The sequence below is a fragment of the Perissodus microlepis genome, chromosome 15, assembly GCF_051167445.1.
Source record: "Perissodus microlepis isolate ML-2025 ecotype Zambia chromosome 15, ASM5116744v1, whole genome shotgun sequence".
Lineage (NCBI taxonomy): Eukaryota > Metazoa > Chordata > Actinopteri > Cichliformes > Cichlidae > Perissodus > Perissodus microlepis.
Genome location: NC_140475.1, coordinates 37320444 through 37342059, shown reverse-complemented (window position 1 = coordinate 37342059; position 21616 = coordinate 37320444). Strand labels below are relative to the sequence as shown.

Genomic DNA, 21616 nt, shown 5'->3' with positions numbered 1-21616 from the left:
TGGAAGATACCATATTGACTACTTTGCTGTGACATGCATAGATTCCCCCTTTTACTCTTGTGCAGCAAAGCGTTTTAGTTCAGACCAGCTTTGCAAGAACCCCTATTTTATTTGCGCCAACATATGGGTGAGCAATGAGAAGCTTTAATTATATGATGAATACGGAGCTTGAAGACTGGATTGATTCTGTGCTTTTTGCAGTCGAGTGTGCCACTTGCAGACCACATGCCGACAGGGCACCCTGCTAGTGACCATTCCCATCCGCGCAGATGGATTACATGTTAATAACAAGCTTAACATATTCTGAATGTCATCCTGCCTGTAGGCCATATGCCAGACACACGGTTTTTGACATAAATATGATATGTTTAATCTCTTATTTTCATACATCTTGTGATGTGTAGTAGTAATATACTTTATTACATTTGAGTAAAGGTTTCATGTGAGAAATTTAACCTTACTTCAACCATTCCACAAATGCTAGTAGCATTGAAGAGAGGTTCACATTTTTACAAACTACAGGCGTTTGCTGATGTTGTTTTTTTACTATGTCCCCTGTGCTCTGTGCAAAATGCTTTGCATAGTAAGCAAATGATTTCATTAAGCCAAAGGCTTTCTGCCCTTTTTCTGTTTGTAAATCACTTTTCATTCAGAGCTTTGTGCAACTGTGGACTGAGCACTGTCCACACTGTCCATGTATTTTCACCCTGTCCCATTTTATGTAGATAAAGCTTGTAGATTGCAGTTAATGTATTCAGTTAATTTCCTTTCCAAGGTGGTGGCTTTAATGTAATATTTGACAAGTTAGCATAAATTATTTCTGATGAAGTTATGCTTAACATTTAACTGTTGATGTATTTCAGTACCCTGTGGGCTGACAGCTCCCACACTTGTTCCTCTTCATATGTTGAGGAAGGCGTGAAGTCAGTGTTGGGTCACTGGTTGGAGCTAATTTTAGATCCACTGCAATTCAAAGCTCTCTGCTTTCCTGTGAGAATTGGCCACAAATTTAGCCCTCATTATTTTTGGGCAGACAATGAGGTGTCAGTGGTCAGATAGTTAACTAAATAAATGTAATTATGCTATGTTTATTTTATTATACTTCCTGGTTTTCACAGTTAAAATATGCAGTGTCACTCTTACAGTTTTTCACATGAGCAACGTTTATTGAATCTTTCCAACGTGTTCTCAAAACGTGGCAAAACTATTAAACACATCAAAACTCTTGAAATTCTATAAAGTTTGAAAATATATGGAGTAAAAATTACAAATTGACCCCCCCCACCCCCACCCCACTGGCACTTAACGGAGGACAGTTGTATTGGGGGACTTAAGTGATATACAGAAACACAGTAAAGAGTCAAGATTACAGTAAACGGGAATCAGCTGGGAATGGATTGTTCAGCTCATCTTGCATTCACATAAGGAAAAGAAATAGAACAACACATGTTGTAAGTGTGTATGTTTTATATGTGTTTTGTATCTCACAGGATTTATATACAGTCATGTAAAAGAGAAAGCTTTCACATCCCACGATTCAGTAGCCTGCAGAACAACCTTTAGCAGCACTAACTTGATATTATCAGGGGATTATTTTTACAGTCATGTGAAAAACGAAATGGAAACCTAAGTACACCCCATTATTTAATAGCTTGCAGAGCCATTTTAGCTGCAGCTACTTAAGTCATTGAATTGAATTAATTGTTCTCTGTATATCTGTCACGTCTGAGGTAAGGAGAGGACCCAAACGCTTAACTCTAAAAAGGCAGTTCATTGATTTACAGTGAACAATAAATGTGCAAGCTCCAGCACTGTGGCTCCCAAGATGATTCCTCCCGAATTCCTCACAGTGCAAACGTGCATGGCGTGAATCGTGACGACAACGAACTCCGATCCCCCGCTGTGGCTCTGCTCCCGTGCAACACCCCGCTCTCGACTCCTAGTGAAAAAATTCCAAAACACAAACGATGACTAGGTACCTTTCGGTAAAGAGGTTTTCAAAAATAGAAAGCCGTGGCTGTACTAATGAGTCGAACTCAACGATCCACCGTCGACTGAAGCTCAGCTACTTGTTTAAGAAGGGACGCTGGTGCAGACTGTAATCAGCTACACCTGGCAGCAGCTGATGAGCTGCAGGTGTGGCAAGCTCCAGCGCGGGAACGCTTCCAGGATGAACTGCCCTCGGTGCCCAAGCTTCCGGGTCCCGATCGTCCTGTAACAAAACATAAACATAGGGAGGGGAGGAAGGGAGAAACACACAAAACATCACACACATACACAACAGCGGAGAACTGCCACACTGTGACAATATCAGTCTCTCACATTGTTGTGGAGGCCTGCTCCTCTTTTAAAAGTTGCTTCAAAATCATTGAAGTTTGGACATTCATTTCTTGAAGAGACCTTATTCAGTTCTCTTGGGGTCTTATTGCACCATGTCAGTCGGCAAATCTCTTTGACTGGGCCATTGCGACACCTTGATTCTTTTTTTTTCTTTTTCTTTTTTAAAATTTCAGTCATTCTGTTGCAGATTCGCCTGTATGTTTGGGATTATTGTCCTGTTGCGTGAAAGAATTGTATGTAAGCTGCAGCTGTTTAATAGATGGCCTCACATTTGACTCTGGAATACTTTGGCATATAGAGGAGCTCATGGGTGTTGGTGGTTTTGGCTGCAAACAAACCAAATCATGATCCCTCCACCACCATGCTTGAAGTGTTTGCGCCTGATACACTGTGTTTGATTTTCTCCAAACATGGTGCTGTGCATCATGGCACATCTCCATTTTTGGATGGTCTACCTAAAAGACTTTGTTGCAGAAGCTTTATTGTTTGTTCAGATCCAACTTTGCAAACTTGGCATGCGCCATTAGCGTGCTGCCTGCTGTAACCCTAATTTCCTTCGGGATTAATAAAGTATTCTGATTCTGATTCTGATTAAGCTGTGCTGCCATGTTTTTATAGAGAGAAAAGACTTTCTCCTGGTAACCGTTTCAAAGACGCCATACTTGTTTCTAATTGTTTCTAATTGTACTGTCATGAATTTTAACATTTAACATGATAAATGGGGCCAGTAGAATCTGAGATGTAGCCCTTGTGTTTTCTGCACTTTTTCTAACCTTGGGGTATTTTTGCTGCGAGGTCCACTCGTGGGAACACTTTGGCTTTGTGTTAGCATGCCTGAATGCTTCAGACTATCAAACTACCAAAACATCTGATTTAAAGATCTATATTTATAGCAGTGGTCACAGTTGCTGGATAATCAGTTAATCAAATTCATGTAATTAGCAGCATCTGGCTGCTACTTACCCTCTTAATTCCTATGGAAGCAGCAAGGGTGTAATTAGTTTGCAGAGGACTGCACAGAGTCCTGTGAAATGTTTCTTTTTCACATGACTTTGTGTAATACTGTTATTTCCTTTTGAAAGTGTCCAGTTCCACTTCTTACTTATCCAGCATGATTACAAGAAGTGTGAATCAAGTAAGAAGTTAAGTAAATGTGATATTGGGTAAGAAATGTTAAACACAACTCTGCTGTAGCATTATACAGTAGAAGAGCATCTCTTTGCAAAAATATATTTTACTGGGTGAGACCAGGTTTGCAAAAAAGTTCAAATGAAGTCGGCAAATTGTTTCTAAATAGATGGAAACTGTTTACGATTTTGCAGAAAGAGCAAGAATTGGGGTTAGAAAAACTGTGACGCATGAAATGTCAAATGCCACTCACAGTTTTCTGCTTAAATTCTTTGTTTACATTTGCATTTTATCTGTGATGGAGCCATGCTGTAATAGTACAACATGACTCCATTCTTAGCCAGTGCCTTCTTCTGAATGCTCGCACATCCCCGGGGGTCCCAATGCTGCCGTAATGGCGGGCATACTGTTATGTACATAGAAGAACTTCTGTCTGGAATTCCTGCTCTTTCAGTTTAACACAAGGCTAAATGGTATTTCCCCAGGACTTTCTATTGATTCTGTATTTGATTTCTGCTTTCAAGATGTAGTTTCATGTTAGGCTGGAGGAATACAAAACAAGTCCCTCTGGGATGTACCACTAGTTGTTGACGGGACTTGTGTAATAGGTGTGACACAACCTTGTCATGTACAAACACAGTCTTCTGCTTAAGCTCTGCTTTTCCTTTGACTCACTACTTTCAGACTATTTACGTGGTCTTTGTGGATTCGTTTTTGGTATAAAACAGGTTGTTTTAAAGAGTGATTTGCTCTCATCTTAAAATACTGAGATAATATCATCCTGTATTGCACGTTCCTCTATGGATAAAGAAGAACTGCAAACCATACCAGCAAAATGCCCCCACAGCCAAACAGAGCCACTGTATGGGTCAAGGACTCAATTGTTTTCCTTTACTTTTCCACTTTGCCTGTGTGGGGAGACCACGGTGTGTAGTAGTATGACTACACATTTACCACCTGTGCTGGATAATAAGGGTGAGATTGTGCATAACAATGCCCTGAAAGACAGATATGCATTTGTTGAGCAGCATGAAGAGCTGAGTCGCTACAATGAAGCCTTTCTGTGTCGTGTGGCAGGGAGGGAAAGTGCATGAGCTAAGCATCCCTACCAGGTCTGCAGTCATAGCACTGCAAATTCTCAGATGGCCCTTTGGCTCACCCTGTTGGTGAAAATGTGCTACTGCAGCAGAGGATTAAGTGGAAACTCCACTTTATTATGATTATATGTAGGGACGAATAGTAATTTGTACTTATAATGCTGTCAGTATCTATGAATATGACAAACGTGACAAATAGTTATTAAAACCTCCAAACAATTTTGTTGGTGTTTCTATTCATTACAGAGTCCTTTAAATAGAAATCTGAGGACCGGATTAACAAACTTACAGGGGGCCTGTGGCTATTAAAGAAATGCAGCTGCTGCCATTTTCTGAAGAGGTCGCCTAATACTTCTGTGATTAAAGGGAGTAGGTGTTTTTGGTAACAAATATGCTTGTTATGGACTTGCAATGTATTTTTTTTGTAGAAAAGGCTAAATCAAAATTTTTCTAAATCGTGTTTTATATTTTATGTTATAAAATTTAAAAGCTGAACCTTTTTTTTTAAATCCTGTGATATATTTTACATTTTAGACTGACTAAAATGACTGACAGGATGATTGTCACAAAATAATGTTGTTTTTTTTAAGTTACTGTTAAATAACACTAAATCCTCAGCTTCAAGTCAGTTCAGGTAAAATCAGGCCATCTCGTGGTTTATAGCCACCGCTACCAGCGAAACAAACGAGCAAAACAACAGCAGACCTCTTTTTGCTGGATCATCCATCAGTGTGCCGCTGAAATGTCTCACCTGTGACCTCATATGGTCGCAAAAACAAGCCTAGATAGAAAAATCCGCGTCGACATTTTTTTCCATAAGATACAAGGAGGGGAAATTAAATCATCGAATCAGTGACATATTTACCGACATACTTATAAATATATTTATGCGCATGTGTATCTTGGTTTTTCTGTTGTTTGAGGTTGAAGCATGTTTTATTACAGTAGCTAATTTTTTTTAAAAAGTGTAATTTATAATGTCTGTCATATCTGAAAAATAATTATTATAAATCTTGATTAAAAACACAAAAACCTCTACAATAATTCTTCTTCAAATTAGGAATAAATAACCCTGCAATACTGTGCAGGATAATTAAGAGTAACAACACGGCATTTGCCTGGGGACTGTGTATCATTTTCATTTTTTAAAATACTTGCATTAGTGATTGTGTGCACTTTCTGCTTGTATGTTAGTTTAGTTGCATCATATGTGCTTGTCAGCTCCACCGTTGTTCCTGAGGGTTCACGTGACACCAAGGTCTGCTGCTCCTATGGAGACAGTATTCCCTGCCTACTGTACAGAGAGCCAGTACACCACTGGGAGGTGGGGGAAGATTGTCAACAGCACAGCTTGCTTCACTTTATCACCCTGACTCTTTGTTGTTGCTCTCCCTCCCTCTCTGCTGAGCTCACTTTAGTCTCCGTTCGTCCCAGGATCAATGCCGCGTGGTTTCCGCAGGCAGACCAAGAGGCTGACAGTGACGACTACTGAGTGATCAAGCAAGGCGATCAGATTGTTTCCTCATTCTAATTTGTCCAGAGGCTGCTGATGGGATCAATAAGGTCGCTTTGCAAGCTAGCCCGTGTGCTTGTGCTCAGCGCTCCTACAGGAGAGTGTGTGGACGGTAAACACTGGTCGATAGGAAATGGACTTTTCCGTGTGTTCTCACCACTAGAGGCTACTGTTGATCTCTTTATGAAATGCAGTGGAGACGCCACAAGACGGTGCACTGTAGATGTAGTATCACTAGTTTATGTTTCTTATGATTTATGTGCTCTTTATACGGTGCCACGAATAAGTATTTGCCCCCCTTGCCTGATTTCTTAGTTTTTTGCATATTTGTCACACTTACATGTTTCAGATCATCAAACAAATGTTAACATTAGACAAAGATAATGCAAGAAAATATAAAACACAGTTTTTAAATGATCATTTCATTTATTAAGGGCAAAATGCTATCCAAATCTACCTGCCCTGTGTGACCTATTGACTCAACAGTCAAATAAAATTTATATGAAAAATTAATTGAGCTAAAAGATCTCAAAAATAAACCGGCCTGCCTTCCCAGCAGTGGTTAGACTACCAAAATCACTCTATGAGCACATCAAAAACTCATCCAGGGTGGCTCTAAACAATATCTAAAGAACTGCAGGACTCAGTTGCCTAATTTAAGGTCAGTGTTGATGAATTAACATTAAGAAAGACTGGGCAAAAATGGCATCCATAGGAGATTTCCAAGGCAAAAACCACTGCTGAACAAAAAGAACATCTTGAATCCACAAGACGTCTGGGAAAATGTTCTGCAGGCTGAGGAGAGTTGAACTGTTTGGAAGGTTTGCTTCTCGTTACATCTGGTGTGAAACTAACACCAGTTCATAGAAAGAAAGTCAGTTTTGTCCTTATTTAAATCCAAATGAAATTCTTTGGTGTGACTTTAAACGAGCCTTTCATGCTTGAAAAGCCTCCAGTTTGGCTGGATTAAAATAATTTTTGCAAATGATATAAAAAAATATCGCAAATGCTTGATTGCAGTTCTTTTTGTCAAGACTGGCCAATTATCAGGGTGCAATTACTTTTTCACATGGAGCCAGGTAGGTTTAGCTTTTTTTCATCTTAATAAATCATCATTAACAAACTGCATTTTGCATTTACTCGGCTTATCTTATCTAATATTTAATTTGCTTGATGATCTGAAACATGTAAGTGTGATAAATATGCAAAAAAAAAAGAGAAATCAGGAAGTGGGCAAACATGTTTTTATGGCAAACTATGATATATATCACTATATTTCACAGACTTATTAATCTTGCTATCTTGCTAACTTTGCTATGCTGAAAATCACATCAATTTATTTCAAATGTATGCATTATTATATGTAAGTCGGCGTTGTCCACAATGCAACACATAGCATTTGTCATAAAAAACATATTTCAGTGACACTTTGCCTTTTAGACTTAATGGTCTGGCACCCCTAATTTTCTTCTCAGTACTTTGTCAACCAAAAGACCCTCAAGATGTAATGTCATTCAAAAATAGTAAGAATGAAAAATTAAAATTAAATTAAAAAGCAAAAAGTAAAAAAAATAAGTTGGTCACAGAAAAACAATCACAGCGTCTTGTTAATTGCCTCAGAACCCATCACATGTATCACAGAACCTCTTGTGGAGATTAAAAACTGTCAGGCCATTAGTAATCATCACTGCTCAAAGTTCAGCTTCTAGAAACTCTCCTTTTTACTTGTGAGAATCATGAGTGGCTGAAATAGTTTGTCTAGCATCCAGGTTTTTAATCCTATTCTAGTTTTGTTGACATTCAGACTGTAGCCATGATAAACTTGGTTATTCATGTGTGGACATTAAAGCACACAGGCTTCATGGCTGCTATCAAATCTAAAATTTGACAGTCAAATTGGATTTAGCCATTGTATGAGATGATGAGAGTACTTGATCCTATGATGAATGAAAATGTAAGAAGTAAAGAGGAGACAAAAGAAACACCCTTCAACAATGTCACGAGTGCTGATGTTACATTATTTGTCCACCAGAGGGCACTCTGTAGCTTCGCTAATGGGAGTGTGTGTTTGGATTTCCACAAACACAACAAGCAGCTGCTCCAAGCAGAGTCAGGCAGAACATATGAGTAAGACACGACTTCCTGTGACAGTAAAAAATTATTTATTTTTAATGTCATATTGTCATAGTTAAGAACAGCTACATACAGCAAATGTTAGAATCTATTTACATATTGGCCGTTTCTCAATTCTCAAGTACACGAACACAGCACGATCGTTCTACAAAGGGCACGGCGGTGTGCTCGATGACATCTCTGCTCCGGAGTTTTTACTGCCATTCCCTCTTAATTGAGCTGTGATTAATATTTGCAATGGAAAGATGTAGTAGATTTTTTTAAAGAAAAAAAGATATTTTAAAAAAGTGTCTTAAGCACTTTGGCGAAATTCGCTTTTAAGCATCATCTGTTTCACAATGTTAAGCACAATCACTACGTGACAGAATCACAAGCTTAATCTCTCTCTTAATAAAAATAGTACACATGTATGGCTGAATAAAAACAAACAGGTGAGATGTTAGAATGATTTTATTTTTATTTTAGTAAACACTCAAAACTAACTGAACAAATATTTAAAATATAATCAGAATTCTTGGAGCAGCCTTCGGGATCTCCGTGTATTAACATGCTGAATTTGCTCCCGGTGAAAATGTCAACTCCCGAATTTAAATATTTTTAATGTTCTGATTTAATTCAGAGTCAGCTGTTTAAATCAGAACAGGTGAAATTCAAAACTGACAGCTCTCCAAGTAAGACTTCAATATTAAATAAAATGGTCCAGTTATGAAGCTTAAATTGAATCTTAGCCAGACAGATTTGCTCAGGAACTAATAAAACACTGAAAAAAAAACAAACATTAACATTTAGAAGTTACCTTAGTGACTTATATATCATGTTTAACCTGAGTAGCGAAAGACCGAGGGTGTTGAAAACGATGTGCCAGGAGTCCGCCGGCCCTGGTGAACATTGACCTCCCGGTCAGCTATCGAGCTGGTGGGTAACAGACGTCTCCGAAAACGTCTGAGCACTTTTGCAAATATGTGATGTCTCGATAAATCGAGCAGATATTTGAAGCTTCCACAGCTACATTCTCGCCTGAAAATAACTTAAAAGTTTATTTTGTGACCCAGAAAGAGGAATATTTCAAACTTTTTAGCCACTTTCCGCGGCTGAGTTTTGGATGAAATGCATTCTGGGATATTTGGCTGCACCAAGTTGACACAAGTCACCACCGATGCGTGCTCGATAAAACGGGAGGAGCGAGAACACATTCTGGAATTTTTAGCATACTTGGCTTGATGTGTACTATGAGTTGGAACAGTACTTGGTCTGCGGCTGATGACACGTCACAAGTCCAGTTCTCATCTAGAACTGGTTTTCAATTACCAAGTTGTAAGGCTGCATGACCCAAGGAAGTTTCTGTCCTTAGTGCACAGACATGGTGCACAACATTTAGATAGCTGGGACACTGAAACTAAGACACATGTAGAAGTACAGATGCTAAAGGATTCGTTAGTAACAACAGTGCAGGTTGATAAATGAATATTCAGCTCAGACAATCTGAATGGAAACATGTATCTACAACTGATACATCAAAGCACCAACTTTTACGAGGAAACCCTGCCAGGTTTCTTTTAATCTCTGTATGGACGGGTTCTTATAGTGTATTCAGTTTCTCACCATTTCAACCACCGTCTTTCTTTACAAGCAGAAAATGTTCCGAAATGTATAATAGGTGATTACATAATAATAATAATAACTTTATTTATAAAGTGCTTTCAAACAAACTGCTGAAAAAAGATAAATAAATAAAAGCAATACAGAAAAAACAATGCAATTTAAAAACATACATACAGTATCCAGCTTTCCATGTAGAGGTACAGGTTTCTCAAAACCACGATAAGCTCATGCTCAGTGCAACACATAACCACCAAACCCTAAAAATCAGCTCTGTGTAAGCACACTCAGTGTATTACTTGTTAATCCATCACTGGATTAAGTCACACAGAATCACGCGTGTGCAGTTTAGATTTTCCACCTGATGCTGCCTTTTTTTTTTTTACAGCTAGAGCACAGGGACTGCTGAAGCTATAGGGAAACATAGAAACACACACAAACTATGCAGGAAATGAAGCCAAGTCCAACACGTGTCACTGTGAGGCAACATTACCAATCATCGAGACACTGTGCTGCCCGAGCAGCGACCGTTTTAATCTTCATAATGGTTGATTATATTCAAAAGAGGTTTAAAGACACACTCCCTGACCACAGCCAAATAATAACAGAATCTGGCTGGTGACTGGTGTTAATTTCCCACACAGTTTATAGCCCGGGGCATGTTTTTAACAAACCACTGTAAAGATGCCATCTGTTTGAATGAAGTGACCTCCCAGGCATACAATTAAACCCAGCTGGCACAAGACACAACGAGTAGCAGAGAACTCTTTACTTGACATCCACATTAATATTTCACAGTGATTCCAAATAATGGCAATTATTACTGTAGCCATCACACAGCTTTATCTCATTAGTAGTATTGCAGTTTCGCGGCTCTATGGAGTCCTGACCGAACTCTGTCCAGTGTCAGATTGACTGATGTAGCCTGGGTTAGGCCTGCGTGCTGCTGCTGGAGCTGCTTTACATCAAAGAGCACGTCCAATGCGCTCCAGTCGAAAGCACACACTGATCCACGCTGTGCACTGCAGTCACCCTTTGAGCAGTCAACCTACTACTACTGTTCTGCAGCTGTAAATATGGTTTTTCTTCTCCTCCACAGGCATTCCTACCCACTCCCCTCCCCCCCCCGTCCACCCCCTCCCCACCTTTCTCCTGCTGGGGATGTAAATAAGCTGGGGTTGTGCAGACCCTTGAGAAGTCCTCCCACTCCCGCTCTTCCCAACCACTGCTACCCCCTCTGACTTCCCTGCCCACTCACACTCTGCTGCTGCCGCCGCCGCCACTGCTGTTTATGCAGCTGAAAGGTGCCAGGGAGATGCTCAGATGATCCATTGGGTCGTTGTGAACCACTTCGTCCACACAGCCCTAGACAGGGAAGACTAACTAGTGTGAGTGTGAGAGAGTCCTTGGGGGTGCTGCGAGCACCCTGTGAGGCCCGCCCACCTGCCAAGCCTGGCAGAAAGCTTGGCTTGTCCCTTTACTCCTCCAACCCCTGAGATGCCCTCCCCTCCCAATGATGGAGGTGAGTAAGAGAGATTCAACTTTTTTGTGTGTGTGTGCATACACCACCTATAAAAGTACACATTAGCAGAAATACACACACAAATAATTTAGGGATCTTGATGCATGGAGCTACGCCGAAATAGATGCCGAAACCATTTACATTCTAGCCTCATAAACACACCAGAGTAAATCCCCTGCAGAAATGAGCAAAATATATTAGAAGACTCAGTCTGGAGCACAAGCTGTGACTGTATCTAGCCTTGTTGTATGTTTTCTCCTCCTCCAGAGGATCAAGGAGCGTCCCCCGTGAACAGGCCATCTGTGGGCTCCTACCAGAGCAGCGGGAAGAGGAAGGTGCACACCAAAAAGAAAAAAGGCACCATTACCGCCAACGTCGCTGGCACAAAATATGAAATCGGTATTGTAATTTGCTTTCTTGTATTCATTAGTGAGAAGCATTTGAAATTATTTGACAATAGAAAAAAAATGAGTAAAATAAACATACAAACCACTGTCTGGTGTCGGGAAAGATGAAATCTTCTCTCGCCATGACTGAGGAGCTTGTAAAAGATTCCACTACAGTGCGTTTAACGTAGAGTCTCCGAAATTCAAGCGTCTGAATCTTTACTTCGATTCATTCCTTGTGAAAATTTCATTTGTGAGTGAGACCAGCAACTCGTGTGTTTCTTCTGCAGGTAGAATTAATGTTCTCTGACAAGGTGAATTTCTATTAATCTCAGAAACAGCCCTCAGTACGGCTTACTCTGTCTGTCAAAACCCCACAAAATCCAATCACAGTGTTTTCTCAACAATAAAATCTAATTTGCTGCGTTGGATTGTTTTTAAAGATACCGCCTTTATTTAATAGCTTCAGTTAAAACTAAAAGAGTTGCAGTCCAACAAAACACTTCTCAAAGAGACAGCTTGGCTTCATATACATGCATAAATCTTTGTTGAGGTAATATAACTTAGAGGTGAGCTTTTTTAGATTGGCTGAAATAGCATTGTAAGCATTCCTCCCATGTTCAATATACTGTGTGGCAGCAGGGCTCTCAGGGGTGAACTACAACCTATGAAACTAAAGAGTCAGCAGCAGAAAGTAGAAGTTGGATGCTGCAGGGATCTTGTAGGTAGATGGAAGTCCAGCTGTGAGTCAGTCAGCTAGCTGTGACGAGACCCTCACAGTGGCCATTCTGAGAGTAGAGCAGAGCTATTTTGGAGGGAAATTAACACTAAGGGCCAGATAGATGGCTCATTTTTGCTGTTACCTTTTTTTGCAGCTGTCTTTTTCTGTTTCAGAATTGATAGCATTACGAGAAAAGGTTAAAGGTTAGGGAGTATGTGGTTGGAAATCTGCTTTACACACACTGAGAAGGGAATGCCGACTCTTTACCCTGAGGATGTCTATTTAGTAAGATGTGTAAGAAAGGCCGATTATATCTTTTTTTTGTACTCAAAGCCCTGCTAGTAACTGCAAGCATAGGCCTGCTGTGATGTAAACCCTTCCTGTTCCAGTTAGCAAAACACTGTGAGCCTCTACCTACGTTAACAGATGGATGAAGTCACATCGGAAACACGCAACATTAGGCAAGCCTTCTCTAGGTTTGTGGAGGCTTTCAAGAAATTAATTAATACCTTGTTTCGTTAGGGCATATGAATTTTTCATTACTCGCTGAATAATGAATAGTTGTTGGATTAATGTCCAAATGGGCTTGCCACCTATCTCTCATACTATGGGGTTTCCAGTGGGATTTGAATGCATTACAGACAATTAATTTATCTTTTTGAAGAGAGGCATTACGATTGGCTGCTCTGCAACCATGCCATGAATGGTAAATATTGCTGTGAGCTTTTTGATCTATAATCTCCGGGTCTCATTCCTCCTCTAATGTATGGAAAAACAAAATTTAAGCCTAGCAAAATGTTTGAGTGAAATATTGATCTGCAAAGCAGAAATAATTGATTTGTGGGTCCAGGTCATTTCTTATTCTTATTTTGCATCAGCATCATTGAGTTGTTTTGCCCTCGTGAATATGTATAGTCAATCCTCTGGGGGTGTTTTCCTAAAATCAAAGTGTATGTAAAGCTTATTTAAGTGACTGCATGTCTCACTCTATTAATGGAATACAATCTAATGAGAGTGTTTCCCTCACAGTTCGTATAGTCATCAATGAAATGGACTTCATCAAGACCCGTGATGATGATGAGACTGCCAACCTCATCTGGAACGACTCAGCTGTGCAGCATGAGAAAATCGCTGAGCTCAGGAATTATCAGGTATATATGGTTACCATGTCAAGTCAGTACACCTTTGTTGGTGGTTCAATAGCCTAGAGCAGCGGTCCCCAACCCCCGGGCCTCGGACCGGTCCGTGAGTCGTTTGGTACCGGGCCGCGAGAGTTGAGGCTCAGGTGTGAAATGTTTGGTTTTCAGGGTTTTTATCGGTTTTCAGCGTTATTTTGTTATCGTTTTTATCTTCAGCTCGGTTTTCCTGGGTCTTTTTACGTGTGTTATGAATAAATCTTCATTTTTTGGTACCGGTACTAGTTTTATTTTGTTGTATTTATCCGCGACACCTTAAAGGCCGGTCCGTGAAAATATTGTCGGGCATAAACCGGTCCGTGGCGCAAAAAAGGTTGGGGACCGCTGGCCTAGAGGTTATAGAGGAGAGCTCTCTGGATAAGGGTTCAATTCCTCTGCTGACCAGGAAAATATGGCTCTTAATCTTTGGAGCTCAAGAATATGGACCGAGACGTCTGAAAAAGATTATTATTTGAGTAGGAAAGGTGAGATTTTACCTTCCTCAAGAATTTAATTAGAAGAATGTGAAAGATGCCTCTGATTGAAATGCACTGTCAGTAAAAACAAGATTTACATGCTGTAATAACCATGCTGCTTATAACTGATTTTTCTATTAAAACTCTACTTTTTAAGATGCCATAGACGGTTTCTTACATAGTCAGAACAAACTATTAAATGAAATGTGAATAAATCTTAGCTACCAGAGGTTTGCCAAGAATTAAAGATAGAATTTCAAAAAAAGGTCATTCGTGTGTGTGTGAAGAAAAGGAGGGTTCGCTGCTTTATTATCCTTCGGTTGTGTAAACCACAACATGTCGAATTTATAAGGTGTAAACCTGCTGACGTTTAGCTTTTGATCAAATAAATGAACACAGGAAGTATCGTATGTACACTTTAGGAAACAGCTGTTTCCATGAAGATCGTGACTGGGATTGCTGAACCTGATGAACCCAAGCGTTTCTGTACAATGTGGTTAATCCCACCCAGGGTCTCTTTGCAGTACCAGTCTGCCTTATTTCTGTCTACCACCAAATGACAACTATTAAACTGTGAGTATATTTAAAAAAGAAAGGAGGTGAGAACAGATGGGAAGGAGGCGGTATTTGGAGAATTTTGCTGGAAGACAACTGAATGAGAGCATTCAGTTACAATAATAAAAATTAAATAACAATTAAATAAGTTATAATAGGAACAATTTAATAAAATCTAACTGAACAAAAGGAAAAATGATAAGCTGGCAGAAGACAGAGTCTGGCTTCTTGCCCTCCTTAAACCATCAGAGGAGTGAGAGCAAATAGTAAGGCGGGGTGAGCATCTTCCACAGAGACGGGAAGATTGACGGGTAAACTGACAAGTTGTGAGCAGCAGGGGATGTTTGGGCGGGTTTCAGACGTCACCTGTGAAGTTGATAAGAAGGCCCTGAACAACAAGAGTTGTTCTGAGTTCTCCATGCTGGTCTGAGAGTGATCTTACCTCTGTTTGACCCCCCCGCCCTGCTGAGTGAACTTGGCTGATCCCGGTCAGCTCTGAGCATTAGCTATCCATCTTCTCGAGCGCTTATTTGATTAGACTGGGCACTAATGATCGATTAAATCACAGGCTAGTCAGGAATAGTATGGCTTGTTAGGAAAGGGGCAGCAAGAGTTCAGCTAAGTAGATCGAATATTACAAATACTGTAACAGCCAAACGTGTTGTAACGTGGCTAATGTTTCACGTAGAACTGGTGATGTCAGGTTTTTTCTTTTTTTTAAGTGCTCCCTCACGCTGCTGTGGTGCTTCATGAGATAATTTTTCAGAAGAAAAGTAGAAGTCCCTCAACAATTGGTTTTGATTTCCCCTCACGAGTCACGGCGTCTCGCAGCATTGGCATAATTGTGCAATCTCTTCCGAATCCCTAATTACGTCTGTCTCGTTTGGATAATAATCACGCATTCCCTTTACCCTCTGCATCCTTGTTTTTTTTTTTCCTTTTCCCCCTCCCTTCTCCTACTCTTTCTCCCTCTTTTAATTTTTCCTTTTTTCCTTTTAGTGATGTACTGTGAGAGTTTGCTGTCAAGTTTCACTTCATATGAGCCTAATTAACGCCCCTGTTCAGGCTCATTTGGTCAAAGAATACAGAAAACCCTGAGTTTTTCCTATACCCCCACCTCCCTTTCGGCACATTCAAAGCAATTCATTCAACTGTCACTGCAGGAGCTTGCGATGCAGAACCAATTACCTTGGCCCCTCTGAGTTGAGATTGATCTTTTTTTTTTCCTCGCCTCTTCCCTCCCCAACCTTTAAAGTATATAAAAAAAAAACCCATGGTAAACTAAATAAAGGTTAAGAAAGGTCTCAGCGTCACCTTTTTGTTTTGAGTCCGTAATTGGGCATAAATGTCAGAACATTGTAAGCTCACTTCAGGTTGCTGCCTTTAATGTGCTCATTTTTATGAAGGGGTGGGGGTGAAATTGAGTGGCGTAATGGCCCTAACAACATTATTATGTCTGCTTGTCCCGTCGCAGAGAATTAACCATTTCCCTGGGATGGGCGAAATCTGCCGAAAAGACTGCCTAGCAAGAAACATGGCCAAGTAAGTTTTTTGTTCCTCTCTTACAACACCGGCTAAATTAGAAGACGAGTTGAGTTGCAGATGTGCGTGAAAGCCTGCATGCGCTACAAGGTACAACGGGGTGTCTGCAGCATTGCACACTTAGGAGACAAATAAGTAGACACTGCAGTGAAAGCACAACCGCACCTTTAAAAACTACAAGTGGCTGACTCTAGATAGTTATAAAAGGAGAGAATAAAACACATTTATGTTACTGTCTTTTTTATCTCTCCAGAATGATCAAGTGCCAGCCTCAAGAGTACAGCTTCATACCCAAAACCTGGATCTTCCCTGCTGAGTACACTCAGTTCCAGAACTACGTCAAAGAGCTACGCAGGAAACGCAAGCAGAAGACCTTTATAGTCAAACCTGCCAACGGAGCCATGGGTCACGGGTAGGTCAGAGGCTAGCGAGCGCCCTGGTGCAATCTGTACGCATCCAGAGGAAAGCAGAGCGAGCAGATGGAGAGAGTAGCTGAAGGAGATGATAAGTAAGTGGGTGAAGGAGGAAATTAGCGCTAGAGCAAACGGAGGACAAGCACAACAAAACAAGGCAATAAGAGGTTTGTGACCCTGACATGGGTGTCTGTGGAAATAGCATTATAGCTGGGACCAGATTGAGTATTTGAGCTGAGAGGGTGTGGTGAATCTCATTGTGGGCTTCATTGTCCTCGATGGTCACACTCTCCATAAATCAGAGGTTATCGCCGCCATTGGAGGACACACACACACATGCACACATGGTTGCTGGCAGTTACTGTAGTTCCCCCCCTGAAGGTCTCTGCATGTGATTATTGGAGTCCTTTATGAGGCACCATCAGCAGAGACCAGTCAGATTAGAAAATGGACAACGATGGCTGCTGCAGGGGACTCCGTCTCTCAATAGCATCACTTTATCAGAAGATGAGCCGGCTGTGGTACCTGAATGCATATTTCATACTTTGCGGTCCCACGGGCTGAGTGCCTATCTTATGCTTGTGATGTCATGCGCCCGTTGTATGTTTTGACTACAGGAGAGTTGAAACATGAAGAGACCAAATGCAAGCACAGAGACTTGGATTTTTTTTTAATGTATAAGGTACACGTGTGCACTGTAAGCAAGCAAAGAGACAAAACCCTGGCAAGCAACACAACTGACCTAGTTTGAACTGTTTAGCTTTTGTTGATGAGCAACTTGAGTAACTTTCAAAGATGTAACCAGTGATGTTTTTGGCATTATATTGGGAGGTGTGCCTAAAGGAGGAGGCAGACAAAAATTATGCAAAACAGTGTGCGTTCAATACATCCTGAGGAGGTCCAGGGGGTGGATGATGCACCTCATTCTTTTTTTGCTATTTAATATCAAAGAGAAAAAGGTAAATATCCTAAATTGTATTTCATATTCTGACATGAACCAGGCGGTCAGGGTCGATTTAAGCTGTGTGGTGCTCACAGTCACATAGCCAAGCGGAAATGAAGTGAAGTGGTTTCGGTTTTAAATATTCAGGCCAGGCTGGTTTTTGTAGCTAATACAGTTTTATAGGATAGAAAAATAAATAAAAGAATAGATGGAGTATTTTTAGAGGCTAAAATATGGGAAAATAATCTGGTTTGAATGTTGCACCATTTCTATCTCAAGCTCTGTAGAATATGTTGAAATTTCTGAAAATACCAGATATTTATTTAATATTCTTTTTGACTTATTATTCTTTGAAAATATGATCCCTGAAGTGTGTGTATGAAGAAATCCTTTGGAGTGCCATCATCACTGGCGCCAATAGGTGGGGATATTGAAGTACAAATAACTCAGCGTGCTTCACCTCTCCCTCTAATTCTCTTTGAATTTGTCCTTTCTGGTATAATGTGCGCATTACTTATAACTCCATGCTGCACTAAGCCCTTATTTATTAAAGAATAAAAGGCAGCAAAGGCTGAATTATTGCAATACATTAAGAATATGAAAGATGATGAGTTTAGCTCGACCACTCAACGGCAGGCGGCTCACAAGATTAGATTTTTCTCTTTTTTTTCCTTTTTTTTTTTTGCATGGTGTGACGCGGCAGGAAATTAAGTTATATCTACCCCCTGTAATTTATTTTTCCGTCAACCAACTAAATGAAGTTATTGTTTGTGTCTGAAGCCCAGCTTGTTATAAGGGAAACAAAATAAAAGCGCGTGCAGAGCTTAAAAAGGCGAGATCCCCTCCAGTGCCAAATTAAATAGGCAGGGGAGAGTGGGCCGTGATTATCTGACACCCCGGCTCATCAATCATGTCGTCTCCTCTGCTACTTCCACTCGACTAACTAACACTGTTAACCCTGTCTTCATCATTCAGCTTTCTGTCTGCCTGTTTGGAAAGCCCCTCACATCGTCCATGAAATCCCCCCTCCACATAAAAACTGAAAAAACTTCTCCCTGTTCCGTTTGAGTGCTGCAATAAGCAGGCAGGTAAAACGCTCGTCTATAGTAGAGAAGTCGCCGCTAATTGATAAACCCAAAGTAACAGCGACATTATACTCGAGTAGATCTACAAGTAATGAATTTTTTTTAATCAAGCTTAGCTAAGACCTTATTTGATCATAACCTGAAAAACTAAATCTTAGTAAACCCCCCCCCCTTTGAGGCTTATCAACAACAGAGCAGTGTTCTGGTAAGCTAGGAGTTGATGAAGTTGACTGAGCACCTAAACTAAATAAGAATATATTCTGATTGCCTGGGGCCTAATAATCTTTGAGCTCTGGTAGTTTTCTACCACCACTCTTGAATAGTTAATTTACTTTTGTGTGTGTTTGTTTTGGAGCAATCAGTTGTTCACATTTTAGCCCTGTGTTGCGTTTATGTGTGCAGTGTTCCTGCTCGCTTGCGTATAATGGAGCCTTCCTGGCTGTGCACGTAATCAGGTTAGCCCGAGTCTGCTTTAACTATGAGTGATGGTGATATAGGTCAGTCGCTTTGTGCGCGCATAGTGGAAGATCATTTAAAAATGACCCCTCACCCGCACTGCACACGTATGTACACCACACACATTCAGACAGACGCACACTGTTGCGAATGTCGTCCCCTCACACATACAACCACATGGACGTACACAAACTAATAAAACACATCTTAAGTCCAGCCGGCAACAGTCTGCTCTTTATAAGAACTGAGTGCCAGTGACATGAGACCAAAGCAAATGAATTAGAGTGGAAGTTAAAACGGAGCGCACTGTCTGCTGCTATTAACCTGCGCATGGCTAAATGACCCTATTAGAACATGTGATGCACTGTGCCATTTAGACTGAATGGAGTTTGGCTACAGAAAATCACAATAATCTCCAGATGCTGACCGGCTATGGCCCAGACAAACCATTATTTGCGCTGTACCTGTCTGTTTCATGCACAATCATTTCTCAAACCGTTCTGTTTAGATGGCAAGTTAATGAATAGAGTAACAGCATTTTTGGTTGGTCGAATGCGTCGTAGCGCCAGACAGCTCGTCCTGTTCAAACTAGACTGGACTCATTTTTACATATTTTCACTGAAGGTTCTGGTGCTGTGGAGGCTCACTGAATACCATCAGGGCATGACTCTGACCCTCTCAGCTATTAATGCTAAATGCCTTTATTATAAAAGTATTTCTAATCATTTTGTGCTCAGTAAGGACATACTGTTATCTTCTCCTTCCAACTACATCTATTGATTAGTAGGCTAAAGCTATTCTTGGCATGCGAAGATTGAAAGTACCACTAGTATTGGCATCTGCAGCAAGCCAGACATATATCTCCAACTTTTCCAGATGACTTTGAAATGAAATATTGTGTTGAGACACATAAAATCTGTATCTTGTTTGCCCCCCTCCTTTTTTTTCCCTTCAACATGTATATAAGACAGTGCCAATGTCATCAGTCATGTTCATGGTCTCTGCTGTGCTCCCATCTATCATTTTTTTAATTATCTTTTTTGTCTTTACTATGCCATATTTTATTATGCTGCTGACGACACCATAATTTCCCCCCCGAGGATTAATAAAGTTTCTCTCGATCCAGGATCTCACTTATCCGTAACTGTGAGAAGCTGCCAGCGCAGGAGCACTTTATCGTTCAGGAGTACCTAGACAAGCCCTTCCTGATGGAGGGCTACAAGTTTGACCTGCGGATCTACATCCTCGTCACTTCCTGCGACCCTCTCCGCATTTTCCTTTACAACGACGGCCTCGTTCGTATGGGCACAGAGAAGTACCATGCACCCAGCGAAGCCAACCTGGTGAGTGACAAATAATGAAGCTACTATTATGCAGGTATTCACACACACCTGCACCTTTTTCTTGAGTTTGATAGAAGTGCATGGCACTGTGGTGCATTTATATTACTGAAAACAATACATATATAGTGTTATAAATTCAGTAATGCACTACTAACATTTTATTTATTATGCACTTCCATGACCTGCAGCCATAGCCTCGTGCAACTCAGCACAATCAGATTAAAAACAAATGAAACAAAGGTTGGAAACAGTGTTGTCTTTACATAAGAACATGCATGCACACATATAAATAGTCCACAATTGGCAATAACTGATATTGTTCACATATACACACACACACACACACACACACGGACGCAAAATATGCAGACATACTGTATGCACACAAATGCCCACACGCCAGATGTCTCCTGTAATATCAAGCCGCTCGTATTTGCCTTGAGGTTCTGCACCTGCTGAAGCACAGTCTGTTGCTGATGATGGGATACATACGCACATACACACACGTGCACACACGCAGACACGCACTCAGTGAGTTCAGAGGACATTATGGTGGCTTACACTCATTCCTGTAGGTTTGCTCTAGTCTTAACCATTACTGCTATTTGGCGAGCCCTAACTGCTGCCCTGGCCTTAACCTAACCTTACCCCGTCTTTAAAATTTGTCTTCACCTTAAATTTAATGATTTACGTTACGGGTGCTTGCTTTTTGTCCTCATAAGAAAGGCACGGCCTCATAATGTGTGTAAATAGATTTACATGAGTAATGCCTGTATCACCGCTTCCTATCAAGCACGGTACTTATCTAAAATATGAGCACGCACGCACGTGCACGCATAGACATGCAGGACCTCTCCCATGACATGAAGCGTGCGTTGTGTTAGTCTGTGACATATGATGGAGTGAGTCATGCCATGGAGATGGATGTTTAATCCCACAGAGAGTGGCTTCCAGACAGCCATCAGGTGCTGGAGTGGCCCGCGGTCACAGCGGTTATTACCTTGTAGGCTAAGGACAAGGATGTATTGTCTTCAGGTGTAAGGGATGGTGTTTAAAGAGAGGGATACAAAAAGTTAAAGACAACCATCCAATAAAACATTTTAACCATACACTATTGGGCACTATAACTCAGATTTATATTCTTAAGATTTTGCAGGTCTGTGATTGTAAGATTGAGCTATTGGCTTGA

The 21616-nt window shown here is 40.7% G+C and overlaps 1 protein-coding gene across 4 annotated transcripts in view; it reads left to right on the top strand.

Annotated features, from left to right (window-relative positions):
* Window positions 1-21616, top strand: part of ttll7 (tubulin tyrosine ligase-like family, member 7) — an 81171-nt gene that overhangs the window by 752 nt on the left and 58803 nt on the right. For all 4 annotated transcript variants that reach the window (XM_084953490.1, XM_084953491.1, XM_084953488.1 and 1 more), the window contains exons 2-7: window positions 10910-11332; window positions 11600-11731; window positions 13469-13590; window positions 16120-16187; window positions 16441-16599; window positions 20211-20427. In XM_084953490.1, coding sequence (XP_084809616.1) covers window positions 11308-11332; window positions 11600-11731; window positions 13469-13590; window positions 16120-16187; window positions 16441-16599; window positions 20211-20427 — 723 coding nt within the window. In that variant the 5' untranslated portion in view covers window positions 10910-11307. The remainder of the gene's footprint in view (window positions 1-10909; window positions 11333-11599; window positions 11732-13468; window positions 13591-16119; window positions 16188-16440; window positions 16600-20210; window positions 20428-21616) is intronic.